General features: G+C 44.1%; 1 protein-coding gene across 4 annotated transcripts in view; it reads right to left on the bottom strand.

The window, feature by feature from the left end:
* Positions 1-409: 409 nt before the first annotated feature.
* The window catches only part of LOC308084625 (nuclear factor of activated T-cells, cytoplasmic 1-like), a 79,025-nt gene continuing 52,217 nt past the window's right edge, over positions 410-27,217 (bottom strand). For 3 of the 4 annotated variants that reach the window (XM_080427378.1, XM_080427380.1, XM_080427379.1), the window contains 2 exons: positions 23,356-23,949; positions 410-2,822 (listed from right to left, as the gene is read on the bottom strand). In XM_080427378.1, coding sequence (XP_080283504.1) covers positions 2,767-2,822; positions 23,356-23,949 — 650 coding nt within the window. In that variant the 3' untranslated portion in view covers positions 410-2,766. The remainder of the gene's footprint in view (positions 2,823-23,355; positions 23,950-27,217) is intronic. The other variant, XM_080427381.1, reaches the window with a different exon arrangement.

The following is a 27,217-nucleotide window of genomic DNA, read 5'->3' as shown; positions in this document are numbered from 1 at the left end:
ACTAAAGCACGACCATATGGGCCATGCATGTAAAAGGTAGAGAATGCATTCAATATGGACTCAAAAAGAAAACCCACAGCAGCTTAGTAATTGATTCAGTATTTGTGCACGCAAAAATATTATTTGATACTGACATCAAATGGAATATCTGACATTCCAGAGAAATAAAACATGTTATCGGAGTTGTGTTATTTCCAAATTCAAAATACAGTAAGTCCTTTTAGTTTTTTTCATCCATCCATCTTCAACCGCTTAGCTGGAATTGGGTTGCAGGGGTAACAGTTTTAGTTTTTTTAATAAAAGCTAGCTTAGATAAATGGAAAATGCCATATGCCAGTAATAAAACAGACAATTCTGGCCACAATGAGTGAGAAAATAAGTCAAGCCTACAATTAAGTATTGTCGTTCTTATGTCATTTATTAATTCATTGCTTAGAACACAATAAAGGTACTTAAAACACAATTTCAATGTTCATAAATATGTCATATTAAAGAGAAGTATGCTTCACCTTGTGCCTAGATAGAAAAGCATTATAGAATTGCAGTCATCTTATAGACAAGAGAGAATAAGGCACAAAATAGAAATCTTATACATACAGTTTAGCCATGCTATTATATACTATGTCTAAAATGCATTAGGAAGCTATACTGTAAGTTACTGTCAACTAATTTACCCTCAACATTAGTACTTTGTGCATGCTTGAGAAAGACATAGAAAAGACTACAGCTCCATTGAAATAAGTCATACCGTATAGGGCTGGGCAATTAAGCCAAAATGATATCGAAACCGACATTTAGAACCAATAACCGACTTAATTGCTCATGTAGATTCATCAAAAAATCTACTGTTTTTTAATCATAAAAACACATAAAAGTTCTAATATTTTTTTTATAAGTGACTAAATTCATTAGTCTGATTAACCACTGATTAACCACTAAGGATTGTATGCAAACATAGAGAAAATAGCAGATCTACAAGCACACAACGCATTGCGACCCGTTGAGCTTATCGGTCTGCTATTTTCACTATCACAAAAAAAATTGTTCATTAATCCTAATCAAGGAAAACTTAAATAATCGTGATATTGATTTGAAGTCATATTGCCCAGCCCTACTGTATATCCAATCACACAACAGAAGACATCGATCTACAATATTTGGTCTGGTAGAAAGAGAAAACCTGTACTGAGTCTATGGTAAAGTGCATAATGTTAGGCTTTAGATTGGGAACTGCTCTAAGCTATTATGGTCTCTCCACTATTAAAAAGCAAAGGAAGCATGGACAATAATTTCACCAAAGTCAAAATCCTTTGGTATGAAGAGATCAATTATTGCCAGGCTTAAGGGTCAAATCCTGCCAGCTCTCCAGTATCATCACACAGGTCAGGGGCAAAACTGAGATTGTCGCACACATTATTATTCATGTGCTTATTTACATGCAAACCCGCAGTGCAAGACATAATGACAACACTTGTGTGTTCCCGTTGAAATTCAGCAGGTAAGGATACCATTGTTTACCATTACTATTACTTAGCTATCCTATATCTGCGTTCATAAGCCCCTGATGATCCCTGATTGTTGTCACTGGATATGTGCTTTTCTGATTGTCTGAGCATCTTTCTGTCTTTTAACCACTTAAACCCATGTACTTAGTTGACCGGATACCCAAGGGCTCTATACTAGGCCCCCTACAAGCTCACTTTGCGTCAGTGTGAGCCTGTTGATCTGCTATTTTCACCAAACGTTAGCCCCAGGACAGGGATGCTAGGGTTCAAATAGGTTTTCTTTAAGGAATAGCGATCGTGTGGAAGACTGGGGCAGGATGGTAGAACTAGGCACTAAGGTGAGAGGAAGGATGCAAGGTAGAAAACAAAACAAAAAACAATAAAGACATGTATCTGTATATGGCAAGTCAAGACCATAAAAAACTGAGCTAAATAGGAAACTGCATAATATAGGCATAAGGCTTGAACCAGTACATTTCAAATACATGTTTATACAAAAGAATATCATACATAACATTCAGTATAAATGAACAATGAGATAATAAGAAACAAAAAAAAATACAATTCTAATCTATTCACATATTCCCTACTTATTTTCCAGCCTTGTATGTTTCCCTGTAAACAAATCAATGAAATCACAAAATATCATATAAAAACAACCACTTTGATTGACAACGAGACAAATGATTGCATCTGAGTGAGTGCTATTGGTTGGTTTGTTATTTTGTATGTTGTTCTTGTTGTTGTAAGGCACCACTTGGGTTGTTATGGTTTGACTAGACAGACAAACGGTATGTAGTATGAAACTCATTGTCCCATTAGCTTGTCCATGCATTAGGATACATCACAAAATCACACTCGAAATGGAGATTGTCATTCAACAATGGTTAGAATAAGATTCAGTCTCATTGAGCTGTTTGGTCCACCGAAGAGCAGAGCATTGCTGCAAATTAAGGCAAGTGCTGTCATATAACATGGAACTCATGGATCTCACTTCCCTTTTTGTAATCGTACTGTAACATTCATTTTATTCAAGGGTGGCTACGCCGTTTCAGCATCAATGATTGTCATAATGTGGCTCCGCGCCAAGCCTCGGAGTGAATCACTGCCACAGAATGGGAGTAGGTGGGGACTGGTGTTCAAAAGGCCCTGGTCAGTAATGTATTCTTCATCATCCAGATCCTGAGGATGTTGTCTCTTTGTTGATGATGCTGTGCCTGATGTGTGCATCTGCTGCTGCCGCCGCCGCCCGCTGTGTCTTCTACGCGTGACTGTGCACAGAGATGCTGGAGAGGTCATTTCTGATGATTTCGTTAACTGTGGGAAGGAAACAAAGGTAAAGGTCATTCAGATCACATTGCACAAGTAAATAAAGAAATGAATACAGAAGTATATACTGTATATATATTTTTCAGATCCTTAATATCGGAAATTGTATGTTCATTTCTCATGCATCACACTAATGAAATCCTTGACCTAAAATCTTTCTACATTGTTTGGTGGGACTGGGGAGGAACATTCAAGTCTTTGGACTAACAGCAATAAAGAGTGTTTTTGAGAGTGCACCAACATTTTTCTGCACGCACACGCGCACACACACACACACACACGACACGCACAACTCTTTTTAAGTCATCTTCTTGTCTTTCCTGTCGTAGTTCCTGTGCCCGCGCCTTTCCCACACTCAGGCAGACAGAGAGCAGTTCCCTGCCTTTATCTGCTCTGTGTTCTTTGGCACAAGGGAGGGAAGTGACTGTGAAGATGGCAGGGACCCTGGGCCCTGTGGTTCACTGCAAACACACAAGAGGCTCCTCGGCGCAGGGCACCCTGCGATAAAGCCCGCTGACGTAAGGACACAGCCATCCCAGAGAGACAGAAGAGCCACTCAGTCTAGTAAGGAATCACTGTCCAAAACAAGGGGCTCCAGCAGGAAGTCTACCCACCCTGAGACCACCGACTAGACTAGTGTGTCCAAGACAGTCTGGCTCTACAGAATCTTATCAGTTCCTGGCCACTGTTTTGGCCTGAGGCCTACGCAGTAGTACCAATGAACACACACAAAAATCTAATCCATAATTCAGAGAGTCAGATAAAGAGGCATAACACCGGTCAGACATCTGCTCAGACAGTAAAAGGGCTTATATCATAAAGCGACATGTAGTTTCCATGCAGTACATGGAACACAATGCTGTATTGATGCAGTGAGTGATAAAAAAATAAAAGGGCCACACGCATACAAAAGCATCACACACACACACACACACACACACACACACACACACACACACACACACACACACACACACACACACACACACACACACACACACACACACACACACACACACACACACACACACACACACACACACACACACACACACACACACACACACACACACGCAGGTTGGTTGGGGCTCACCACCCTCGACAGGAGGAACTCCCATTGGAAAATGTCAGCCTGAGCCAACACTGCTGGCTGTTTTTACTCAATTCCGCTCTGGGCTAAACAGGCATTTACACGCTGAGGTTATTTTTAGTGATGCCTTTGCAGTGTACATAATGCAGTGCATGTAACAATTACTGAAAAAAATCCAACGTTAATGCCACTGACTTCTCATCTCTATTATAGCTGAGGTGAGAAAACAGCTCCAGGTGATGCAGGGCAAGGGGAAACCCAAAAGCTTGCTACTGCACCAATACGCCACAGAAGCAGTTTTCTTTTCCTCCCGAAAGTAAAGCGGTTGCTTCCTTTCTTGTTTGTCGGTATAAAAATAGTGACATCTCTTACGCCCACTCAATAACCACAGTGTTGTTGTGCCATGCTCGATCAACTAATGTTTTCCATTGTCATGGCCTCCGATTTTCCATTCTGAGCAGACGAGTAATAAAGAGAAAAAGGGAAATGAGAGAAAGAGAAATGCAAAGGTAGAAAACGCCCCCCCCCCCCCCCCCCCCCCCCGTGGCTTCATACATATACACCCTGTTGACGTGAGAACCACAGAGACAGGATGTGGCTAAATGTTACACCACAACACAACACCAGACTGTTATATATAGGCATGTAAGGGGGGTTATTGATGTCACAATTTAGCACCACTCTAATGTTGATTGAGTGATCAACATCAGGTACTGTAGGTAAATACTGTAACATCTTAACTATATATGACAAAATAAATGTATATTAAAATGATTAGAATAAACAAAAAACTATTTGATCAATAAGAATTTAACAAATATAATTGCACGTATTGTGTATCTCATTTTTAGTTTTATATCAAATGTACCAATGAAGGCACATTTACAATTGTTTATTTTAACTCACAAGGGTCAATAAATAAATAAAGAAAATAATAATAACAATATTAAACAGGTAATACTCAAATCAATAATACGTTCAATATCAGTTAGTTAGTTAGATTTCAGAAGGGCCTCAGAAGCATTACGCCTTATAGTTCACTCAAAAATTTGATTTATTTTTTTGTCGCATTCCTGATCCAATATTCTAATATTTAATTATTTGAAGTAAATAGGAGGCCAAGGCAAAACTATATAAAAAATAATTTATAATTTATAATGTATTGTTTGGATGCCCTAAATGTTAAAACATATTTAGGTTATATTAAAACAATATCTATATATTTTTAATCTTAGTCTTTTTCTGGATACTGATAAAGATGCAACAGTGTTCAGGGTGATTACAATAATGGCTTTAACCCGAGATCTGGGGGGTACATTAGGCAGCGATAGAAGATCTTCAAGCTCACAATGTTATGAGCTTGTAGATCGGCTATTTTTGGAGAGAGAGACAAGTGTAGATTGCAAATTCACATAGTTGTCATTTACAGATTTCAGCTAAGTACAGTAGGCTATATACACATAGGGTTTAAGTGGTTCAAAGGTCAGGTGTCAAAGCGGGTCCTTTCAGGTATGTTTTTGTCTCTCAGGCAAACAAACTTTCCCGGCTGACAAGCCATCACTTTCTCTGCGTCTACTGATGTTTACTTAAATGACAAGGCAACCACAAAAATACAGCAAAAACGAAAGCTGGGCAACATATTTTCCAAAGCAGGTTTTCAACATAAATTTAACCACATCCTGGATCAGGGGAATGTGACAATTTATCCAATGTAAGCTACTGTAGGCTTTGTAAAATAGCTAGAAAAGCATGCCTTGTGCTGAAGGTAGATTTGATGGAATGGAAAATATAAACCACTAAAGCCGTATATACTTCGCCATATGACTAATAGCGAAAATAGCCAATCTACAAGCCCACATTGTGACACACTGTGATGTTCTGTATTTCAGAAAAAAATATAAATTAAAATTTTTGCCGACAATGACATGCCCAAGGACGCCAGGGTTAATGTGGTTAAACAAAAGTCAACAAGACGCCGAAGGCCCCGCTAGAGACCCCTAGAGGCCATGCTGCTCTTTACACCCCACATGATCAAAGTGGTTTGAACCGCACAACTGACAACCGCTGCCATGCTCAAAGGCCTGTGCTCTCGCTAGCGACTAATGATACCAATAAAAACAGTATTTTCCCATAGCTAATGTGTGGCCGTAATATTGCATAACATAAATGTATGTCAATGGATAATTATTTTTCAATAAAACAACTCCAACAGGCCTCTCAACAGGATGTGGATTGGAAACTAGCTTTTTTTTAATCACCCTCATTAATGGAAAGCGGTAACTGGGAGGAGGCCATCTAACGAATAAACAAAAACAGAGGAAAATTGAAGTGAATATATTCCACTACTGAGAAGCCATGCCCTGCAAGCCTGGCCCAATGTGACATCCTCTATTAGCCAAGGTGCCAGCGTGATCACCAAGCCACAGCCGGGACCTGTCAGGGCTTATACACAGGGCTGGGCTGCAGGGAATTCTATTTCAGGCAGGTGTGAGAGTGACACAACAGCCTAAGTGTGCTTTAATACTATGCCAACCATGCTAAACAGCTCAATGGACACTCTGGCTCTTTTGTCGAGGCGGCCTCTCAGTATTCCTTGGAAGGGCAGACTGCTCATAAGGAAAGCCCAGTCTCCGTTGGGTGTGGCTCCCATTGGCAGAACGAGCGTTAAGCTCTCCAAGGTAATCTGTCTGCATAAACAGTGATGAAAAACGACTTGCTCAGCCCTCCAGCAAGGAGGGGGTAAACGCCTGATTTATACTTAGTGGCACGGCGGTATCGCTCACGGAAAATAGCCGATCTACAAGCTCATAATGGGTTGCGGCGCATCGCATTGTGAGCTTGCAGGCTGGCTATTTTCGGCGCAACAACACGATGCACACCCAATTATAAATCAGGTGTAAGGGGAGCTTCTCGCATGTGTTGCTGCTTTGAGAGGTGGTGCATGCATGCTGCTCCTGAGCAGTAATATAAACTTTCGCATGAAACACATCATCGACAACCCATAAAAAGGAATTACAACCCATCGCTTACAAAGCAGGCTGAGGTAGCAACTGCAACAGCAGCACATTTCTAGCCATCGTGCAGCAAGTACGGCCATTTGCCGTGAAGAAGATGGAAAAGGGTTAAAGCGATTGCCTGATCCTGATAAAGACGAACAGGAGACCGTGGAAGAGTCCATCGGAGTTACCGCGCTGCAATTGTCTCCCTTGTTATTCGGTTATCCAAGCGGGGGGTAAGGGGGGGGTTATTATGACTTCATTTAGCCACTCTGGGCATGCACGTTCAGCCTGAACCTGACCTGCGCTGGGGATTTAGTTAGCCTAGTTAGCGGGGAGCGTCGGACGAAGGGATTCGGTAACAGCAAAGGCTGCCTCAGCCAACAGAGAGGATGGATGCCCTGCGGTCTGGGGAGAGAGACGTGGAGCCCAGGGGCCTTAAGTAGCCGCTTGGAGGTTCCTGCCGCCGTAACCCGATCTACCTCGTCCAATCACGGCTGACTGGCAATGACCTGGCAGAGGCTGACTTTCACCTTCCCTCGACTTTCCCCCCATTCGGGGTTTGACTATCCAAACACCACCTCTGAACTCCAGGTTGTAACTGAGGCTTCCTGTCTGAGCCTTCTGTTTCTCGCTAGATGCCGGTTGATATCCGAGGGAGAGGACAGCGTCTTCCTGAGCCACTGTCACTTTCACCGCGTGAATAAACTGGAGTGGCGTGAGGGTCAGGGACCTCGGGGCGATGTGGCCCAGGGTGATGTTTCCTATGCTTACACGTCCAGCTCCTCTAGTGCCACATCAGGATTGTGAGAAAGAGGTGGCAATTTCCTTCCATTGTAGTGCTCTAACGCTCAATAGCATATGAGGAAGTCAATATGAGTCATTCATATAAACACAGATAAACACTGAGCATAGAAACAGTGCAGGGACTCGGACAGGGTTGGATTTGCTGAGGGGGGGATCCGTCCATCCTCTGCTTTTGATATCCCCCCTCCCCTCTGGTCAATCATATTTATCACTGGTGGGGATATGCTTTATCCCTGCTTCTGGTCAGACTCAATTAGATACAGTACATGCATTTTGATAATAATTCAGTTTAACGATTAAATAAAACATGTACAGTACGGTGTCCCCAATTAACCCTGGCATTTTGGGCAAATTCTCCCTTTTTTTTTGGTTTAAAAACAAATCGCATTAAAATATATAGATAAATGTTTAAATAGATATGGAAAATACTGTAGCAGATCTATAAGCTAAAACAGTGCTGCCAGGGGGATGGAGTAGTAGTAGTAGTATGAGTTCATCTATGAAAAAACTGCTCCTAATTATTAAAAAATAAATAAAAAAACGTTCTATGTCTTATCTACAAGCTCACATGGCATTGTGACATGTTGTGAGCTTGTAGATCGGCTCTGTCTGGCTACTAAATGGTTAAGAAAATGCCCCCCCCCCCGCCCTCATTTTTCTTTTTTTATTACAAATCCTGGAATTGCACACATAAGAGATGGTCCCACACACAGCCACAAACAGCCACACACAGACATAAATACAGACATAAATATGGTTCCACACATGCACATACTGTACTGTAAACACGCAAATTCACTTTGAATGCTAAACCTCGCTTGAACCCGACACGCATGTGAAAATGATCCAGTGCCGAAGCCAAGCGTAAAGTTTGAAGCTGGTGGACAGAGACAATTGAATTTCCTGCTACATATTACTTTTGTTTCCCCACTATATCAAATCTTCTCTTGGTCTCAGCAGAAACACTTAATGGACAATTTGCTGCCTCCCACGCAAGCCTGGGGACGAGGGAGAGGCTCAAAACAAACGTCACTCATCTTCTTCTCCTGCTAATGATCAACTTTGTCCTTTGGAATAGAGACGGTTCAAGGGGTCAGAACACACACGTATGAAAGAGAGAGAGAGAGAGAGAGAGAGAGAGAGAGAGAGAGAGAGAGAGAGAGAGAGAGAGAGAGAGAGAGAGAGAGAGAGAGAGAGAGAACACCCGTACGAGAGCGAGAGTGAGAAAGAGCAAGAGAGAGTGAGGGAGCGCAAGACAGACCGATACCGAATATTTGGGGACATCAGGCAGATACAGACAGAGACACAGCGGCATGTATGTAATCATTATTCCCAGAGATAAACACACATGGTCAGAGACAAAGTGTTCCACTATAATGCATCATCATGATAAAGTGCTTCATAAATTCATCTTAGCCTTGCAGGTAGACAGCGTCTAATCCATCCCAGGGTTCCCTTTGGGCCTAATGATGTGATGATATGTACAGACATCATATTTCATCTCCCATGCTCCTCTCTGGCTGATGTGTGAAGCCCAGGGCTTCCCCATGTGGAAGCACTCAAGCCTCCACCAATGACGGTGGGGAATGCGGAGAAACAATGACAGAGATAGGGGCCGAAGACTATTGGGCTTTTGTTTTTTAAAAATGGCAGCCGAGTGTACGGCGCGGGCCAGCAAGCGAGCGCTTGGAGTTTTTTTTAACAAGTCTCCTGCAGAAGCTGTGGCGCAGCATTAACATGTGCTTTAGGGATGCGACCTATCAGCTCCTTGCACTGCCAAAGTGAACAATGACGATACCAAACAGTATCGAGTCTTGGAGATAAAAGACGACAGGAAAGGAGAGAACATAGTGGGAGGAATAGGAGTAGAAGTTATTTTATTTTATTTAACCACTTAAGCCCTAACCTCATTCCCAGCCCTTTCTCATCTCACGAGGAGAAAAATCGGGTAACGAACTACAGCAAAAAGTGTCTACAGTGCTTTCTATACTTCCACGTACACATTTTCCGTAGCCTTTCTTGTCCATTGAAATGAAGACCTATTCAAACATAAAGCTACAAGCTTACAACATTTTTTTTTTGTATTTTTTTACTTTATGACAATAGGCACACCAGGTTGAAAGTGGTTAAAATAAGCTATCATGCAGCTGTCGATACCGAGTCATATCAGTCAAACCGATGTACGTAGGAGGTGAAAAAGAAAACGGAAGGTGGAGCAGGAGATTGGGAAAGGTCAAATGAAGTTGCGACGTTCCCGTGAGCACTCTTTGAACGCTGGCGTTCCCCTCATTCGTCGCAGCCATTTTGTCCGTTGGAAGCACGAGCTCGGAAGCGGCCTTGACAAACGACAATGACATATTTCCAGCATGCCCCTACGGAGCAGTGAAGGCATTGGGATAAAGTGGGAGCTGTGCTCCAATATCCACCTGTGCCTGCTCCTAGCGTGAGCCTCTGATGTGACTCCCCGTTTTCGGAGGACTTGCTTTATTGCTCTCCATAGCCTGATGAATCCTACCGTTTGCCAGGCTAAACGAGACGGCCCCAGAGACGTCAATTGTCTACTCAGCTCAGACCAAAAACACTTAGCCAGAGCCAAAGTAGGCAAGGCCTAAAGCCTGGTAGAGTCTCTTGTCTGATCCTAGTTTTAGAGGGGGGTGAGAGAAAAAAACCTATCCTCTAAATTAGACAGCAAATCTAAAGGCAACAGCTTTTCCCGAAAACCCCGCCGCTGCTGTGCTTATTTTGGCCTGGCGGCACACTATAGTAGCCTTTTCTGTTTGATGTTGTGTGTGGCGTGTAGCCCTTGCTCCCCCTATCTCGTCTCTTTTCTCTTTGTGACACAGCCACCTCCTCCCTCTCCTCCACCTCCTCTCACTTCCTCCCAGGCCCAGGGGGATGCCGGGTGTGTTCTGCTCCAGGCTGCTCTCTGGGGAGGATGAGGGGGAGGTGTTTACATGGCTAGGGTCGCTCTCTGGTGCCCTCAGCACTGATTTCACAGAAATGAAGTCACCGTTCACTGTTAACCACTTTAACCATGGCGTCCCTATTTTGGGCATGAGCATTATAGTTCGAAATGTAAAAAATAAATACAAATAAATCTTCTTGTAGATCGGCTATTCGCTCCATTTTTGAAATAGGGCTTAAAGGGATAGTTCACCCCCAAAATGACTTTTTTCTCTATCGATTAGTCACCCCATGGAGACTTCCTAAGCCAATAATTTGATGACCGGCAGCGGTTCCGGTAGGAGACACAAAGAGCTCCTTTGTGTCTCCTACCGGAACGGCTGCCTACCGGTCCACTGGTCATCAAATTATTGGCTTAGGAATGCGACAAAATAATAAAGTCTCCATGGGGTGACTAATCAATAGGAAAAAAAGTATTTTTTGGGGTGAACTATCCCTTTAAGTGGTTAACTCTCTCAGACTGAGCGTTTGCTAGAAAAGCGTTGTGTGGTTGCAGCTGTGCTTATCATGTGCAAGGTTTAGTCATGAATGTCACCTGACTTTTTCCCCATCCTATAACAGCCAATCCAGAGTGTTGACCTAACTCCTGCAGCATAAACATGGTTCCTCACCAGCCCATCGAGTTAAATGAACACTCCAGATTTGGCTGTGCAGTAAAATAGTCTCGGCTGATTGTTGTATTGTATTCCCTAATCTGAGTCGGTGGGTTCCACCGCAGAGAACTGAGCGATCACAGCGTATGGCAAAAAACAAACACGTTGAGGTTGGAAATTTTCACTCACAGATGGTATATAGATGATTCGAGTTGGTGCGAAATCAAGACTCCTATTTCACACAACTAATGAAGCGTAGCCAAGTCAAAGCAAACAGCAGTGCCTCAAAAATACCTCAAACTGACTGCAATGCACACACGTCCAACTGATTGAGATATGAAAGGAGACAGATTAAAACTGCGCGTATGCCTCATTACCAGCGGGTTCATGGTAAAATAACGCTGCCATCTGATAAACCATGGCTTTGATTGATTTGGAATTAGAAACGTATGCTCCGACCGAAATCCGCGCCGGCGGATAGCGACTTTTGCCGGTTTTCGAATATGGCAGACAGAAAAAATGAAAAAAGAAAAAGTTGAACATATTGAAACAATCATACTTCAGTAGATTATGGCTGTCTGAGTGAGAATTTGGCTGTGCACCTGCATATAATGGGATTTATGACATCAGCATTTGTATTCTGCCTCTTTAAATCACCTGTTGCCTGTCAGTCGTAATGTGGGATTTCAGAATCCCAGTTTTTATATACATATATAGAAACTGTGTTGCCTGTGTCCAAAAAGGCTTACCTCAGTGCAAGTTTTATTGGTTCCTATCCATCACACACCGAGGACACAGTGAGGTACCTTGCTATTATAAGTGTGTGCGCGTGTCTGTCTGTCTGTCTGTCTGTCTGTCTGTCTCTGTGTGTGTGTGTGTGTGTGTGTGTGTGTGTGTGTGTGTGTGTGTGTGTGTGTGTGTGTGGGTGTGGGTGTGTGTGTGTGTGTGTGTGTGTGTGTGTGTGTGTGTGTGTGTGTGTGTGTGTGTGTGCGTGTGCGTGTGTGTGTGTGTGTGTCGACTCTGTATGAGTCTGCAAGTCATAGCCTCGGTTCAGACTGTCTGAATTTCATGGTATACGTGCACTACTGCCTGGACCCTTTGCCATCTTTCTCAGCTTGAAGCATGACAGAGTAGCAGGACCGGCAGTAACTGAAACACACAGATTTCACCACGTGCCAATGAGGTTAATCTCTCACAGGCTTCCTTCACCAGTTTGGACAGTGTGCTCTGGTGACGGTCTGACAGCCAAAAAGCTTACAGTACAATAAACTATACTATTCCGATTGATCCGTGTGGAGAAAACTCCTCTTTTCACGGACTGTTTTTTCACCTTTAGCACCTATATGAAACACAGCCGTGGGAGTGTTACTGTATATTCTACACGGCATCACTATCGTCAGGACGGTCTGGCACGCTGGGTCCTAAATCACAGCATACGCGTCGAATAGTACTCTGAAGGTAGCCACATTTTCACAGCCCCACGCTGTGCGGAATCGGACAGATCTGAGAGCGGCTAGGTGCTTCGCACCGAAAGCTGAGTGCGATCTGATTAACGCTCATTCCGCTGACCCCAGAGCTGCCCGGTGGCTTTAAATTATCACCACCTGCAGGGCTAGACGGACTCAAAGGAGGAGGTCTCCTGAGGTCACATCATGGACCGTAGAAAGGGAGGCCAGTTTGGCAAACCTCCCACTTCTCTCTTCTCTCCTCTACACACCAGTCTCTGTTTGATTTATGCACGCAAACTAACGTTCATCCATCTGGATATTCTGATGTGCCTGGTGCATCCAGAATATCAGACCGTCTTCAAATCTATGGGGAGGACAGGATTATGCTTCTACAGACAGATAGAAAGATCACCTGTAAATCATGGTATCGTAGCTGGCAGTTGGCTCCTGGTTATGACCACGGCCTTTTCATCACTTTTCAAGATTGAATACGTGCTGGGGCTTCGCCACTCGAATACCTTAGCAGGAAACACGATCCAGTGTTTTTTTTTAATCTAAAATGTAGTAAATCTCCCTCATCAAATTAAAACACATAATGACGCCTCCAATAATGTGGCGTGTTGAGCAGATTTGGCATCCGCGATTTACTCGACGGAAAGACGCCCAGAAATGTCTGAAAGCTGAATGTTTGGGGACTGTGCAGTGTCATTATAGCTTTTAATAATAACAGTTTTATGACTTGCTGTCCAGCATTATGACAAAAGGCTTACTGAGAGTCTAAGGGTGAAAGGATTTCCCTATTTGCTAGTGGTGTTTTGAGAGTTGAGAGTTTTTAAGTGTACAATCTGGAGAGTGAGTACTCATTGAGATTTATTGCTACACTTGGTTCATGTGTCAGCGACGGGACACTTACAGTTCAGTGGTTACGATCATTCACTCCCAAAAAATCAACCCTGTTACCCACCGCTCGGTGGGTCTCTCCACGCAGCAGGTCATCATGAGAAAAGGAGAAAAACAAAAATACAATCTTTAACCCATTAAGACCGCGGGGACGCATCTGTGTCATTTTAGATTTCTTTGGCTATTAAAAAATAGCAGATATTGTAGATCTGCTATTTTTGAAAAAGTGTGCAAATTTGTGCAAATCTTTGAATAGGCTATATATTTTTTAAAGCAAACATTTTAACTCAAATCTTTGCTTCTGGGGATTCTACAAATGTCTTCTAAATCCTGACAGTTTAAAAAAAAAACTTATGTTGCTACAGTACAGTATATAATATCAGTGATTCTCAAACGTTTTTCATGTCAAGGACCCCAAAAAAAAGATTTGAGTCAAACAAATTAAAGAATATATATATTCAAATATTTGCACATATTTTCACGATTTTTCAAAAATAGCAGATCTACAAGCTCGTACCGCGGCACTCGGTGACGCGCTATGTGCTTGTGTATATCTGCTATTTTTGAATAGCCAAATAAATCTAAAATGACACAGATGCGTTCCCGGTCTTAATGGGTTAACGTTGTTCTTTCTTTGACTTTTTTGCGTTCGGGGCTCTAACAGCTTCAGCTCAGAGAGAGGCACGTATTCTACAGTAGTGTCTGTGCGTAATAGAACAGGGGCACCAGGAGACACTGCCAAGGGAAAAAAAGTACAAAATCAATGAGTGCATGCTACTTTATTCTGCCTCACATTTTCCTCTCCTTCTCTTAAGTCTGTCTGTTTGACTGTCTGCGTCTGCCTTTCCTTAATTTTTGAAGGCTGACCCGCTTCTCATGCTTGTTGAATATTTCTGGGTCTAAGGAGAATCCCCTGACCCTAAAACAGCTTCCTAATTCGTTCTATTCTAATCTATCTATTTCTATCACATCTACGGCTGTCATATGAAACGTGCTAGATAAATAAATTCGACTTGACTAATCTGTCTTGTTATCCTAAATCCTTATCACTGGCTCTAGTTAGGCCCATAACAACGACATTAACATGAAGAACAAATCAATCCCAGGTTCCGAAAATATTTAATACACATGATTAGCAGATAAATGAGAGAGATTGATTAAAAATGGCATGACTACTGTATGAATCTGAATCCGGAAAAGTATTTCTTTTTTTCAAGCCAGACATTCTTTATTTAACATCTGTGCGGAGCGTGTAGCACTGAAACACTGAGGACAATGTGGATTTGGTTTATGGTTTTGTGACAGACGTTACTGGGACTCTCGCTTTTTGGAAATCTATCTTATATCTCTATTTCACTATCCAACCTCTTTCTTGCCGCCTCTATCAGTCTCTCTCTCTCTCTCTCTCGCTCTCATCCCCACTTTCCATCTCTCTCCTCCTTGGAGCGAGCAGCGCACAGAGGAGACGCCGCTGTCTGCCAAGAGCAGCAAACCCCACGGCTTCCCCTGCAGCCTCTCCTGACTGGAGCAGACTTCGCTGTTGACATCCGTCGCTACAGGATACTATTTCACTGAACTAACACATTTCAGATGGGGAGCTGTTATTAAACGGTCTGGGCTGGAGACCTGCTCCTGTTTACAGATGCCACAGGTATTTACATCCCCTAAACACCAACCTGAAGCACTGCAGCTACCGCGAGGACGGAGCGCAAACGTCTAACTAACTGCGCATGCCACATCGTAAGTGGGATATATGATAGGATGTTGCAGTGTGCACATTTGTGTATGGATGTGCTTTATGTGTGTGTGTGTGTGTGTGTGTGTGTGCAAGAGCACGCTTACTTGGTGTGTGGTTGCAGGGGTACATGTGTGCAGACAAGTATGTGTATTCCTTGCGCGTTCCGCTGATGCCAGCAGGAAATAAAGTCACGAAAGATTTATGATTCACAAATCACAAGCCAATAAGTCAAGAGCTTGGATGGGAAAAAGGCTGAAATCATAGCTTACATATGATAGCTTTGCCAGAGCACAGATAACCTCAAGGCCATGTTGGCGGGGGTGTGACTCAATCAAACCGAGTCGAGTCGTCAACAATGACCAGCCGACCGCATTCGCCACGCTCATAGCAGGATTCTGTGGGGACTCAGAGTCAGAGAGCGCTCGGAGCAGAGGTGGTGGAGCACCTCTGCCATCGCAGATATGCAGGGCGACCCGTGCCAAGCCACAGGCCCAGACCGGGGCTTGACCCGCTGTGATCCGCATGGCTCGGTGGCTTTCCAGCGCGTGTTCTCCCAGATTTCAGAATGTGAGCCACAGAAACCGAGCCTCTAAACGGCTGTGTCAGTAGAATTTGCACAAGCACACGTCATACTATATGATGGACCAGGAAGACAGATTATATAAGCATGTGGAACGACTCAAGCACACTCGCACACACCGCACGCGCAAACACGCACACGCACACACACACACACACACACACACACACACACACACACACACACACACACACGCACACACGCACACACACACCAGTTGAAAGCCCAGTTGAAAGACTTGTACCAGCATTGTACAGTACCTACCTACTTACTACACTATAGCGCACAGCTTGAAATCATCAGAAAAAGAAAATCTGACACAGTAGCAAATCTGCTTAATGCATTTATGACATTTGAGCATTCTTTCAAAACACGTAAAACCCCATTCTAAATCAAATCTTAGTCTCTCATCTAAATGTGTGTGGATGAGAGTGCAGACACAAAAGAAACCCAATTTGTTTAGATAATATAAGCTGCAGTTACGCGGCAGACGCATTCTTTCTCAGTGACTGTGGATATTATGACGGAGTGGCTGAAAGCAGACCAGATCCCCTGATTCAGCTGCCAGGCCTTGGGGTACACATGCACACTCACGCACACACGCACACACACACACACACACACACACACACACACACACACACACACACACACACACACACACGTACTGTACACACACATGCGTGCAAACCAGCATACTGTGGCAATGAATGGATTCAATTCTTACAGATTCATCTTGTTGGACTTATCAAAACCAATAATATTTCCCGCGTGGTTTTGTGAGGGAAGAAAAAAAATCAAAGCCCCAACACTGTGACCCCATTGCCATTGTCATATGTATCCACTTACATCCAATTATTTGCTAAACTGCAAGCAATCTTGGACAATACAGACTATAATTGAATAGGTTTCATAATATGTGTTGAAAAAGGCTGATCGCAAACAGCGATCTATGGGCTCTCAAGTCTGGCCAAGAGGACAGAGATAAAAGCCATGTGACAGGAAACAGAGGGGAGTAAGGTAATCCAGAGAACTGCAGCTCGACTGCGACGGTGCTCCTCTACCAGAGACACTGTGGCCTTCGCTTGGCTTCCATTAATTCCATATAGTAGCTCTCACGTATTTCTAAAATGTCGTGCCTTTCAGTTTCCAACACAAATGACTTGGTATTCCACTGACCAATATCAAGTATGAACAAACAACGTTGCTTGATACAGAATATCAGTGTTGTGAGGGGACAGGATAGCCAAATGGGTAGGATTTCCAATTTTCGATACTTTTACTTCTACTCCACTACTGTACATCTCAGAGACAAATATTGTACTTTTACTACACTACAATTATTTGAAAACTTAAGGTACAAGTTACTTTGCAGATATAAATTATTACATTATAAAACATACATTAGCCACTTTAGCCTTATTTTATACCTAGGCTATTTTCAAACATTTTAATACTTTTGGCACTTTTGGTACTTAAGTACATTTTGACACCAATACTTTTGTATTTTTACTCAAGTACATTTTGAATTCCGGACTTTTACTTGTAACAGAGTACCTCTACATTGCAGTATTGATACTTTTACTTAAGTAAAAAATTTGAGTACTTTCACCACCACTGGTCTTTCCCTTACTCTCTGTCTGCATTTCTGGTCTCTCTCTTCACTCTCTGAATAAAGCATAAAAATGCCAAAAGAAAAAATAATACCAGTGTTGTCTATTTTATTGATATTACCTACCGTCATGATATTACGGAAAATTGCAATAACTGTAACACTCTTGTGACTGATTTCATAATAAAACTGACATATAAGTAATTTCAGTATCATTGCTCCGTAGATGTAGTAGTGCTGCAGTTAATAAATTCAACTGATCTATTCACACAAGTGCTGTGTGGTATTTTCAGGGCAATAAGCACTCAGAGACACAGCTCCTTAAATTACAGCTTAGCGGCGATGGTTTTTGATCCCAAAGGAAGAATGTTCAGTTCAATATACTGGTGTTTCTTTTGGGGATCCCCATCCTGCAGTTATCCAACCGTAGCCCGTCAATGACTCTCCAAGGCCAGCTCGATGGCCACATATTAATTTTTCCAATGACTATAAAACTTCCCCACAAGTTCTTTATACGACACCAATTCAAGGACTGCCAGGAAAACAAGATTCCTAATATGAAAACGCAGCAATAATAACAACAGTTAAAAAAGGAAAAAGAAATAATCCACATCCGCTTTTTCGTGTCGTAAATAATAGAAAAGCCGCCACCCTTTTCTGTTATACCTGTCAATATCAATGAGGGCTTTGAGGAGACTGGGTTCTTGAAACTGCACTTAAACAAAAAAGACATCCCCACTCTACGTCCACTATTAGCAGGAGGCTTCTGCTCCCACCAGCCCAGAGGGTCAAGGGTGAGTGTTGTGAAAGCCCGGGCTCCAAACGAAGGGCCCATCAGAGGTTCTATACAGGACCTCCATATCTCACACTCACTCACGTCAAACGGACACATAAGCACGTGCATAATAAAGATGTGCACACACACACACACACACACACACACACACACACACACACACACACACACACACACACACACACACACACACACACACACACACACACACACACACACACACACACACACACACACACTCACACACACACAGAAGCAGCTCTACTTTAGTGAGTCCCATTAGACACTTCAACCGCGGCTTTAATGAACACCCCCCCCCCCCCCCCTCTCTCTCTCTCCTTTATGCCCCCACCCGATAGCAAGCCTCGCGGCACACTCCAATGTTAGCGACTCAGCATGTTTTCAGAGCGGTGCGGACGCGCTCTCAATCATCATTAGGGGTTTTGCGGAGTCCTGGGGTCTGGGCATCTTGCCAGGATGTGTAAAAGTTTCCATGAGAAAAGCCTGGAGTTGCCTGCGAGGGGGGGAACGGTAGCGGACGGAGACCCCTCAGAAATGCTACAGCAGAATGCCCGTCTTGTTGTGGAAAAGGAAGGAACTCTGAAAGATGGAGACAGAGCAGCGAGCAGCACTGGAGGCGGGGGAAAAGGATGGAGGCCTGATGAAAAAAGCCCCATGCATGCCTCGAGTCTGTTTTGAGTTTTGTCACAAGAAAACACGTTGTGTATCATTTCTGAACGTAGAAAAACGTGAGTTAATTTGGGACAAAAACAGCCTCAAAGAAAGCTCACCCACCCCCCATGTAAATGTGAGGCAATCAGAATACATATGTCAAACGTCAGAAATCAGCAGACCTTGTTTGGGGGCGCTCGTGTTTTTCTTATTTTTTTGGGTGAATAAGGACCCCTCTGTTTTCGGAGAGCCAGCTGGTAGAAATCTGTCCGGCTGATTAGCCTTAGTTCCCTCTCTGTGCGTAGAATTCAGCTGGCCTTCATGATATCACCCATCACACTAGGGCTTAATGAGAGAGGACACACGGCAGCAGCCCCACAGGAACAAACGCCTAGCCACACACGCACGCACGCACACGCACACGCACACGCACGCGCACACGCACACACACACACAGAAAGACCTTCATAAACACCCAGAATAGTGGCTCAAGTGGAGGGTTTGTGGAGCGCAATGTGTGCCAGAGTCTTCTGAATCTGCTATGTGAACAAGGCCAAGATCAACAGCGCGTGTACATGTGCATATGCGCCTCTGGATCCGCACGCATGAACACATGCATGTCCATATGTGTGACAGACAAGAGGGGGGTATGATGTCATCGCAACTGAAACTCCTTAGGATGCGTGAGCGAGTGTGACGTCATTCTTTTTATGAGTTAATTAGTAACCCTAACAAGGCATGCCTAAACGCCTAACTCTATTGTTTTTTTATTGAGTTTTTTATTTATTTATGTCATTTGCATGGCATTGTGCTCAAAGCCATATGTAGAGTAAATCACGATGGGTTTAAAGTGAGTGGAAGAGTACTAAAGATTGAAAGGTCTTAGCAGGAGAGACTTCTGTTTAATGAGAGCTTCACTGCACATGACAATTAAGCCAAGTCGAATGCAGCGCTAGGAGTTTATCCACATAAACGTCAGTGTTGAACAGTAACGAAATGTATTTATTTGAGTACAGTACTAAAGTAAATTATTATAGCATCTGTACTTACTTGAGTATTTGTATTTTAGTACACTTCACACTTCACTCCACAACATTTCAAAAACAAACATTGTACTTTTAAATACAGAAATACAACATCACAATGCATCGCGGTGGGAGGTGTTGTGAGCTTGTAGATCTGCTATTTTCACTGATCTATATTTTATTTATTTTATTTCTGGAATAGCTTTGATTTTTTTTTGGAAAATGTCTACATTTCAATACAGCAATGCATTGATAATAAAATGTACTTTGTAATTTGTGCTTTTGAATACTTAAGTATTTTTCTAAAGCAAGTACTCCAGTACTTTAACTCAAGCACAAATTTGACAGAGCAACTTCTCACTTTTTTCAGAGTTGAGGAATATTTGCCCAGGACTCAAGTGCTGTTGTTGAGTACTTTGTTCACCACTGATGAACATACATCTTGCCTTCCCTTCCCCGAACTCCACTGATCCGTGCCCTTGGTTCCATGTTTGTTTCCTGCATTCTCCTGCTGTGAGATGGACCCGGGAGCGAGCCAGCAGCTGTCTGCGTGAGGACGCTCGGTGTACCACAGAGCCTGATTACATCTCGCTGCAGACCCCACTGTGGCCAGCTGATCATTCATCAATCTGAGTGCTAATTTAGCTCCTGGATGATTCCCAGATTGCCTGAGGGCAGACCTTACAGACGTGGGCTCATGTCTGTCTCGCACTGTAGTTATCCTTGGTTTACTATCACAGCAGAGGGACCGGTGGAGTTTAGTGGATTATGACTTGCGCGTGCGTGTGTGTGGGGGGTTAAGGGCTTATATGCCTCTGACTCCCTCCGTACTGACGGAGGTCCTCGTGGTACAGTAGCTCACCGTTGATAGTTTGAGTGATTTCTCGGGGGCTGCGTTTAACGCTATAGGGCTGCCGTGTGAGAGTCCGGGGCCAGTGAGAGACATTTCCTCTGGCTGCTGAGAGCCACGGAGTCCTCGGGGTTGGAGCGTGGGAGGCTCTCCACTCTGGGGGAAGCTCAAGTGTGCTCCTGCAGACTCAAATCACCGGCCGCGGGTTCCAGGGGAGGATCACTGTGCTACCCGGCTGGCGTTAAATCACTGCTTGCCGGGGTGAGGTCATCCCCTCCCCCGCCTCCCCTCTCTAATGGACCGCTCGGCTTCGCTAACAGCACGGCGGTAATGCACGTGGATGGGGAGCTGAACGCCCCGCGAGCCGCCTTCCGATCTTATTTATTTTAGCTTAGGGCTCATTTGAGGGGGTTCACGATGGGGCCCGGGCCTGGGAAGAGCAGATGCCTATAGAGTATGCTGTTACCACCACACACTTACCAGGAGTCCAGCAGGCCACCACAGATGCTCACACAGACAATAAATGGAGGCGGAATGGCAGCGTATTGAGGTTTTACAGAGGGCTGCCTCAGTGTCCTCGGGTCAATCGATACACATTCCTAGGCGTCCCTAATGCAACTGTAATCACCAACTGAATACATCTGGCCACTGCGCCGGAGCGCGTTGGACGTCGCTAAAGTGACATTGAATAGTATGGTGGGGAAGTTAAACAAGGTTACTTGGTTTTACCAAAGCACCACAGTGCAGATTTGGAATATTTGATACCGTACCTTATTACGATGTAAAAGGACCCTTTAACAACCCTATTACAAAACACAAAATAAAGCTTGAATTTCAGACTCATCTGATTAAGACCGAACCCGAGGCTCTTTTGCCTGCCATAACTATTGAAAACTTTGAGAAAGAATCACATACATGCATGACAATGCTGCTGCTAATCACATTTCCAGAAGATATAACACCACCCTTCTCTTGTTTCACTGTAGAAACCCCCCCTAGCCCAAAGATAAAAAAACAAAAGAAACAATAACGTTGAGTGCTGCCTAACAGACGAAAGAATTTTATGCTAGCTCTCAACCCGTACGTGTGAACTGACAAAACCCTGCAAGAAGGCCATATTGGAGTGTTGTTGCGGATCATTTTTATAGAGCTGATAACAGACAGACTCCCTCCCTCTCACTCTATTGTCTGAATGTCTGTTTATGAGGTGAGGACTAACGGGAATCATTGGGACTGACAGATACGCTGACAACTGCATTTCAACTCAATTACAGATCCACAGCCCTCAACTCCCCTGGTCCCCTCATGCCTATCACCCATGTAGTCCCAGAGCTGTTGAGCCAAGCTTAAAGTGTGCGCACACATGCATGCACGCACGCACGCACGTACGCACTCACTCACTCACTCACACACACACACACACACACACACACACACACAAACACAAACAAACAAACACCTACACTTGCACACAATACAATACAATATTGCTGCTGGTTTGTTGAGCAAACAAAAGGTGCACAGGAAGACGTGACGTTCCCGAGTTGAACGGGGACTCACTACAGTCTCTCTCTCCCTGTTTGGATGCAGAGCGGGGGGACGACTTTATCACATCTGGCAGTACGCCCAACGATGTGTTCCGCACATACAGATCATAACAACGAGTGGGAGCCTCCCGGAGTACGACTGAGACGAGTCAGGGGCTAATTACAGTGTGAGGGGGTACGCTGGAGTTGATAAAAGAGTGGGTGCATCGACCTTGCACTCCCTCGGGTGGGACTGGTGACCCCCCCCACCACCCTACAACCCAGTCTCCCCTGATGACGACAAGCTGCACGGTGGAGGTTCCCGTGGGGAGAACACAGGAAAACACAGCCTCTGCCTTCTGCCTCCCAACATCCCTCCCAGAGCGATGCGGCTCGGCTCAGGAAACCCCTACCCATTGTTTTGCTTCCTTCATTAGTCCTTGTGTCAACAGTTTGGTTTGGTACGCGTGTGCCACTGTTTTTGTTCTGCTGCACCCCGACTGACCTCGGTGCTGTGATGTTTTGACAGATTGTTTCAAAATCCCCATCAAGGCAATTTGCCGCTTTAAAATTAAGCCGAGCGCTCGGACAACATAAGCCGGGGCCCGAGCAAAAGCAAATAAATCTCGCCGGGTCTAAAATTAAACAAATCTGACGTAAATCTGCAGCCAGAATTTCATCAGGAAGCGGCGAGAGGTGCAGCAGGGTGCGGTTATGTATGGGGGTTTGCAGATAAGCCAAAGGTGTTAAATAAATGCAGTGTCCTGCGTAAATGGAATGTTTTGGCACAGACAAGGCAGCTCATAAAGAGCCATTTCTCATAAAGAAAAACAACATGATTCTGATCAAGTCATTAGCTAGTGGAACATTCCACACCATGGTCAGTGTGAACAGGTCAGATACTCCTTATCTCTAGTGACTCACCATCATCAAGGTACATCTGGTCCAGTTCCTGAGGCTCCTGTTTGACGGTTATGCCCGGAGCAGGGGGGCTGTCGTCCTCCGGGAGCAGGCTGGGGGGGCTCCCTCTGGTTTGGGACGAGTTGGTCGCCGCCTGACTAGGGCTGTAGGCCTGGGCAAAGGGGCTCTCTGCTGCCCCGCCTGGAGTGGAAGGGTCGGACACAGGGGAGGAGGACGGGCTGCTGTCGGCATAGATGGGGTGGTAGCCGTGGGGTCCCGGGCTGTGGAGATGGTGAGGGCTCCCCTGGGAGTGGATCATGTGGTCTGGGGACGATGGGTGGGCCAGGTTTGGGCGCCCAGGGGTCTCCTGGATGTGTGTGGGGCTGCCGGACAGGCACTTGCTGTACGCCACGGGGGACAGGTCGTGCAGCGTGGGACTGGAGCTGGGGGAGGAGGCGGGCATGGTGCCGTGGCGAGGTGGGCAGGAAGGGTAGCCCCCAACTAGGCAGGTGTCAGCATCCCCCACAAAAGTACTGAAGTAGGGCTTGGAATGCACAGGCAGCCCAGGGGTCCCCAGAGAGTCATACTCATCATTGGGTTCTGTCTTTATTATCGGCGCTGGAGAAAAAAAAAAAAAGAAGGAAAACAGAGAGGAAAAAGAGAGAGAAAAAGGGAGATCAGAAACGTGCAGGAGATCCACGTGGCTCAATAAGTACGTGAGAGAGCATGAGTAAAGGAGACGATTGTGGCTAGGATACCCTCCTTTAATCCAAACAAACAGCCACCAGTGAATATGGGCTCAGTGTCAATTTGGCTGAGGCCTCCCAATACAGTAACCCCCATACACCCCACCCCCCCTTACCACACCATGAAAAAAAAATGCAAAAGAATAGGGGAAAAGAAAAACGGATGAGTCATCAGTGCAGAAAGCCACAGCTGGCTCTAATAATGAAAAAAAACTATTTTCTTTGGACTTTCCTCCAGCTCTGATATCCTATAAAAGACTGCTTTAAAGCAGTGGGCTTGCTGCTCCGGGAGCAAAGGACCCCGTAGGTCTCCTCCACGCTCTAAAAGTAATTGTTGCTCTCAGGACCAAGAGAAAGAGAGAGAGAGGAGGGAGAGGAGGGTGGTGGCGGCGGGTGGAAGAGCGAGAAAAAGAGATGATTTGATTTTGATTAGGCAGCCCGAGCTCCTTAAGAGGCTGCAGTGCTACGCCTGCGGTTACAGAAGCTCCGAGCCTCGGCTAATGCAGGAGAGTGCAGTGACCCCACTTGATCACTGTGCCTCCTGTCTCCCAGGTCCCCGTGCATTTAGAGGTTTGTCTGCGCCACTTCCTGGTTTGAAGTTTTTTGGTACTAGTCAAGTCTCAAGTTATTCAAGACCATGTCCAAGTCACTGAAGTCCTGTTTTTTTGCGACTTAAGTTCATCTCAAGCCCAAGTCTCAGGTTGAGTTCGACACTCAAACAAAGGCAGAGCTGTGTGCAAAAGCAGTTGGCTAAACTAGGCCTGTGATAGTGATGCATTTACAAGTTTAATGTATCACAAATGAAGCATAGCGTTAGTTCATGCAGGACACGGAAGTCGTGCACGCCAAAGCTGTAACCAGCGGTCAGTCAGCTGATGTGAACATCAGCTTTCTATTCCCCATTCATTACGTCACACACTCATTATCCAATCACAGCTCACACATGAGCAAAGAGGATCCTTTAAATACGGCTTCATATTCTCTAGGTCTTTCTTGGTTGCTGAACCAATGCATTTTGCTAGCTCCTCCTCCACCCCAGCCTCCACCTTTTGATTAGAGTCTGGCATAGGCTCAAATACTTGTGATTAACATGTATATCTGCTTTGTTTAGAGTCTGGCTTAGGCTCAAATACTTGTGGTTATCATGTATATCTGCTTTGTTTATAGTCTTGCATAGGCTCAAATACTTGTGTTTATCATGTATATCTGCTAATTCTAACTAATATGTGCTGCTTATTGTTGACATTGTATCCCTATGGGGGATTTGCTTAAGCATTCTCTGAATATATGCTTAGCAGGCTGCTTCGACAAAATTCAGTGAATATTCTCCCAAGAGCGGAGATTTAACGCCAAGCTTAACTGTATTCCATTTGTGGCAATAAATGGTTCTTTATCTACTAAGACGAGAGTGTTTCTGATTGAACTATGTCATGTCTCACAACACAGGTGTCCAAGTCAAGACTCATAGTCATGATTTTTGTCTCAAGTCTGCTGACAGTGAGCATATAGTCCTGTTTGTAATCAAGACCAGTTTTCGTGGTGTGGCACTGGAGGGGCTAGTCATCTAGAACAGTGTTCTTCATGCATGTATGTATGTATGTATGTATGTATGTATGTATGTATGTATGTATGTATGTATGTATGTATGTATGTATGTATGTATGTATGTATGTATGTATGTATGTATGTATGTATGTATGTATGTATGTATGCACATACATACATACATGTACAATACAGTATACGTACGTACTTACGTACACTGTATTTATTTATGTATTTATATATGTACTTATGTATGTATGTACGTATATGTATGTATGTTCCCCCAAAAGTAGACCATCTTTAGGTCCCCACAAAAGTAGACCAATCACAGCGAACTACACAGATCAGCTGCTGCTGCTAAGCCAATAACAGCTCACTTCCGGCTGCTTAAGCTCATGTTAGCACAGCAGCACATCATTGATGCTTCACTTACAAACTGCACACATATAAAAAAAAATCTAAACTATGACAAATATTCTATGATATTCTGCATATATAATCATACATCACAACTCAACCTATACTATTGGCCAGTAGTGATGTGAGTCTGGAGGGATGGAGAGGGAAAGAAACCCTGACTCTATAAGAAAACCAGTTTAAAAAGCACACTGGTGAGTTATTGTAACTATGAGTACACATGCTCTGTCTGTGCCAGGGCGCTGCTAATAGGGCAGTATTAAGATACCCAGATGGATAGCAAAGGCTTCTGAGTCACAATACGCATACTGTTTCTATTTCTGCACATTGTTAAAACGTGTTAATGGGTGTGGTGAGTGTTTCATGCCAATCATAAGTGTTTTTGGCTAAATTCACTTCAGCTGACATTTACTCACAGGCCTGCAGATGTCAATGTGAATATGACGCTTGTTTAATTCTTTGCGTTTGTGCTAAAACACAATAGGACTTTTGAAAGATAAAAGTTTGCGTTCCAAGTCCAAAAGTTTATGATGTGCATAAACTTTTAGTGTGGAAGATGAAAAAAATAAAAGAAAATGACATAATTTGGTCAGTGGTTTGTTATTTTTGCGGGCAGGAGACATTGACTATCGCACCTCCTGTCCTCCGGGGCTCAAGCTGAGGTGCTGTGATTACCCAGCAGGGAGCGTATTTACGTCAGCCCTGTCTGCTTCCAGAGACCTGGGACCAGGTCTGGTGTCGCAGGGAGCATTGCAAAGTGAGTCTGCAGGATCTGTGGGGCCTACGCCCGCCAGCTTGGGAAATAACAAGCAAGTCACACACGTCCTCAGCTACAGTACTTCCCTAGTGTTTCTTTTGTCCTTTTCCCTTCATGGTGAAAAGATATAGCACAGTGCCACGGTGCCACATGATGCAGCGTGGTTGTGAGTTAAGTAAGAGTTGCAATAGTGAACCACTCCTCTGGATTTCAGACGTCTTCGACATTGTACAGTACTGTAGCTGAAGAATTCAAATGTCTTCCTCGAAGTAGATTTTGTCTTAAAGCTAGTGTAAAATCCTCTTCATTCTAAATGGATAATATTCATTTGAAAACAGGAACCGTGTTATTCCTCTTCATTCTAAATGAATAATACTCATTTGAAAAAAGGAACCGTATTATGGTTCCTGTTTTCAATAAG

Source organism: Gymnoscopelus braueri (genome assembly GCF_963280865.1).
Source record: "Gymnoscopelus braueri genome assembly, chromosome: 4".
In the NCBI taxonomy this organism is placed as follows: Eukaryota; Metazoa; Chordata; class Actinopteri; order Myctophiformes; family Myctophidae; genus Gymnoscopelus; species Gymnoscopelus braueri.
Note: the sequence above shows the minus strand (reverse complement) of the source record. Positions and strands in the feature narration are given on the sequence as shown.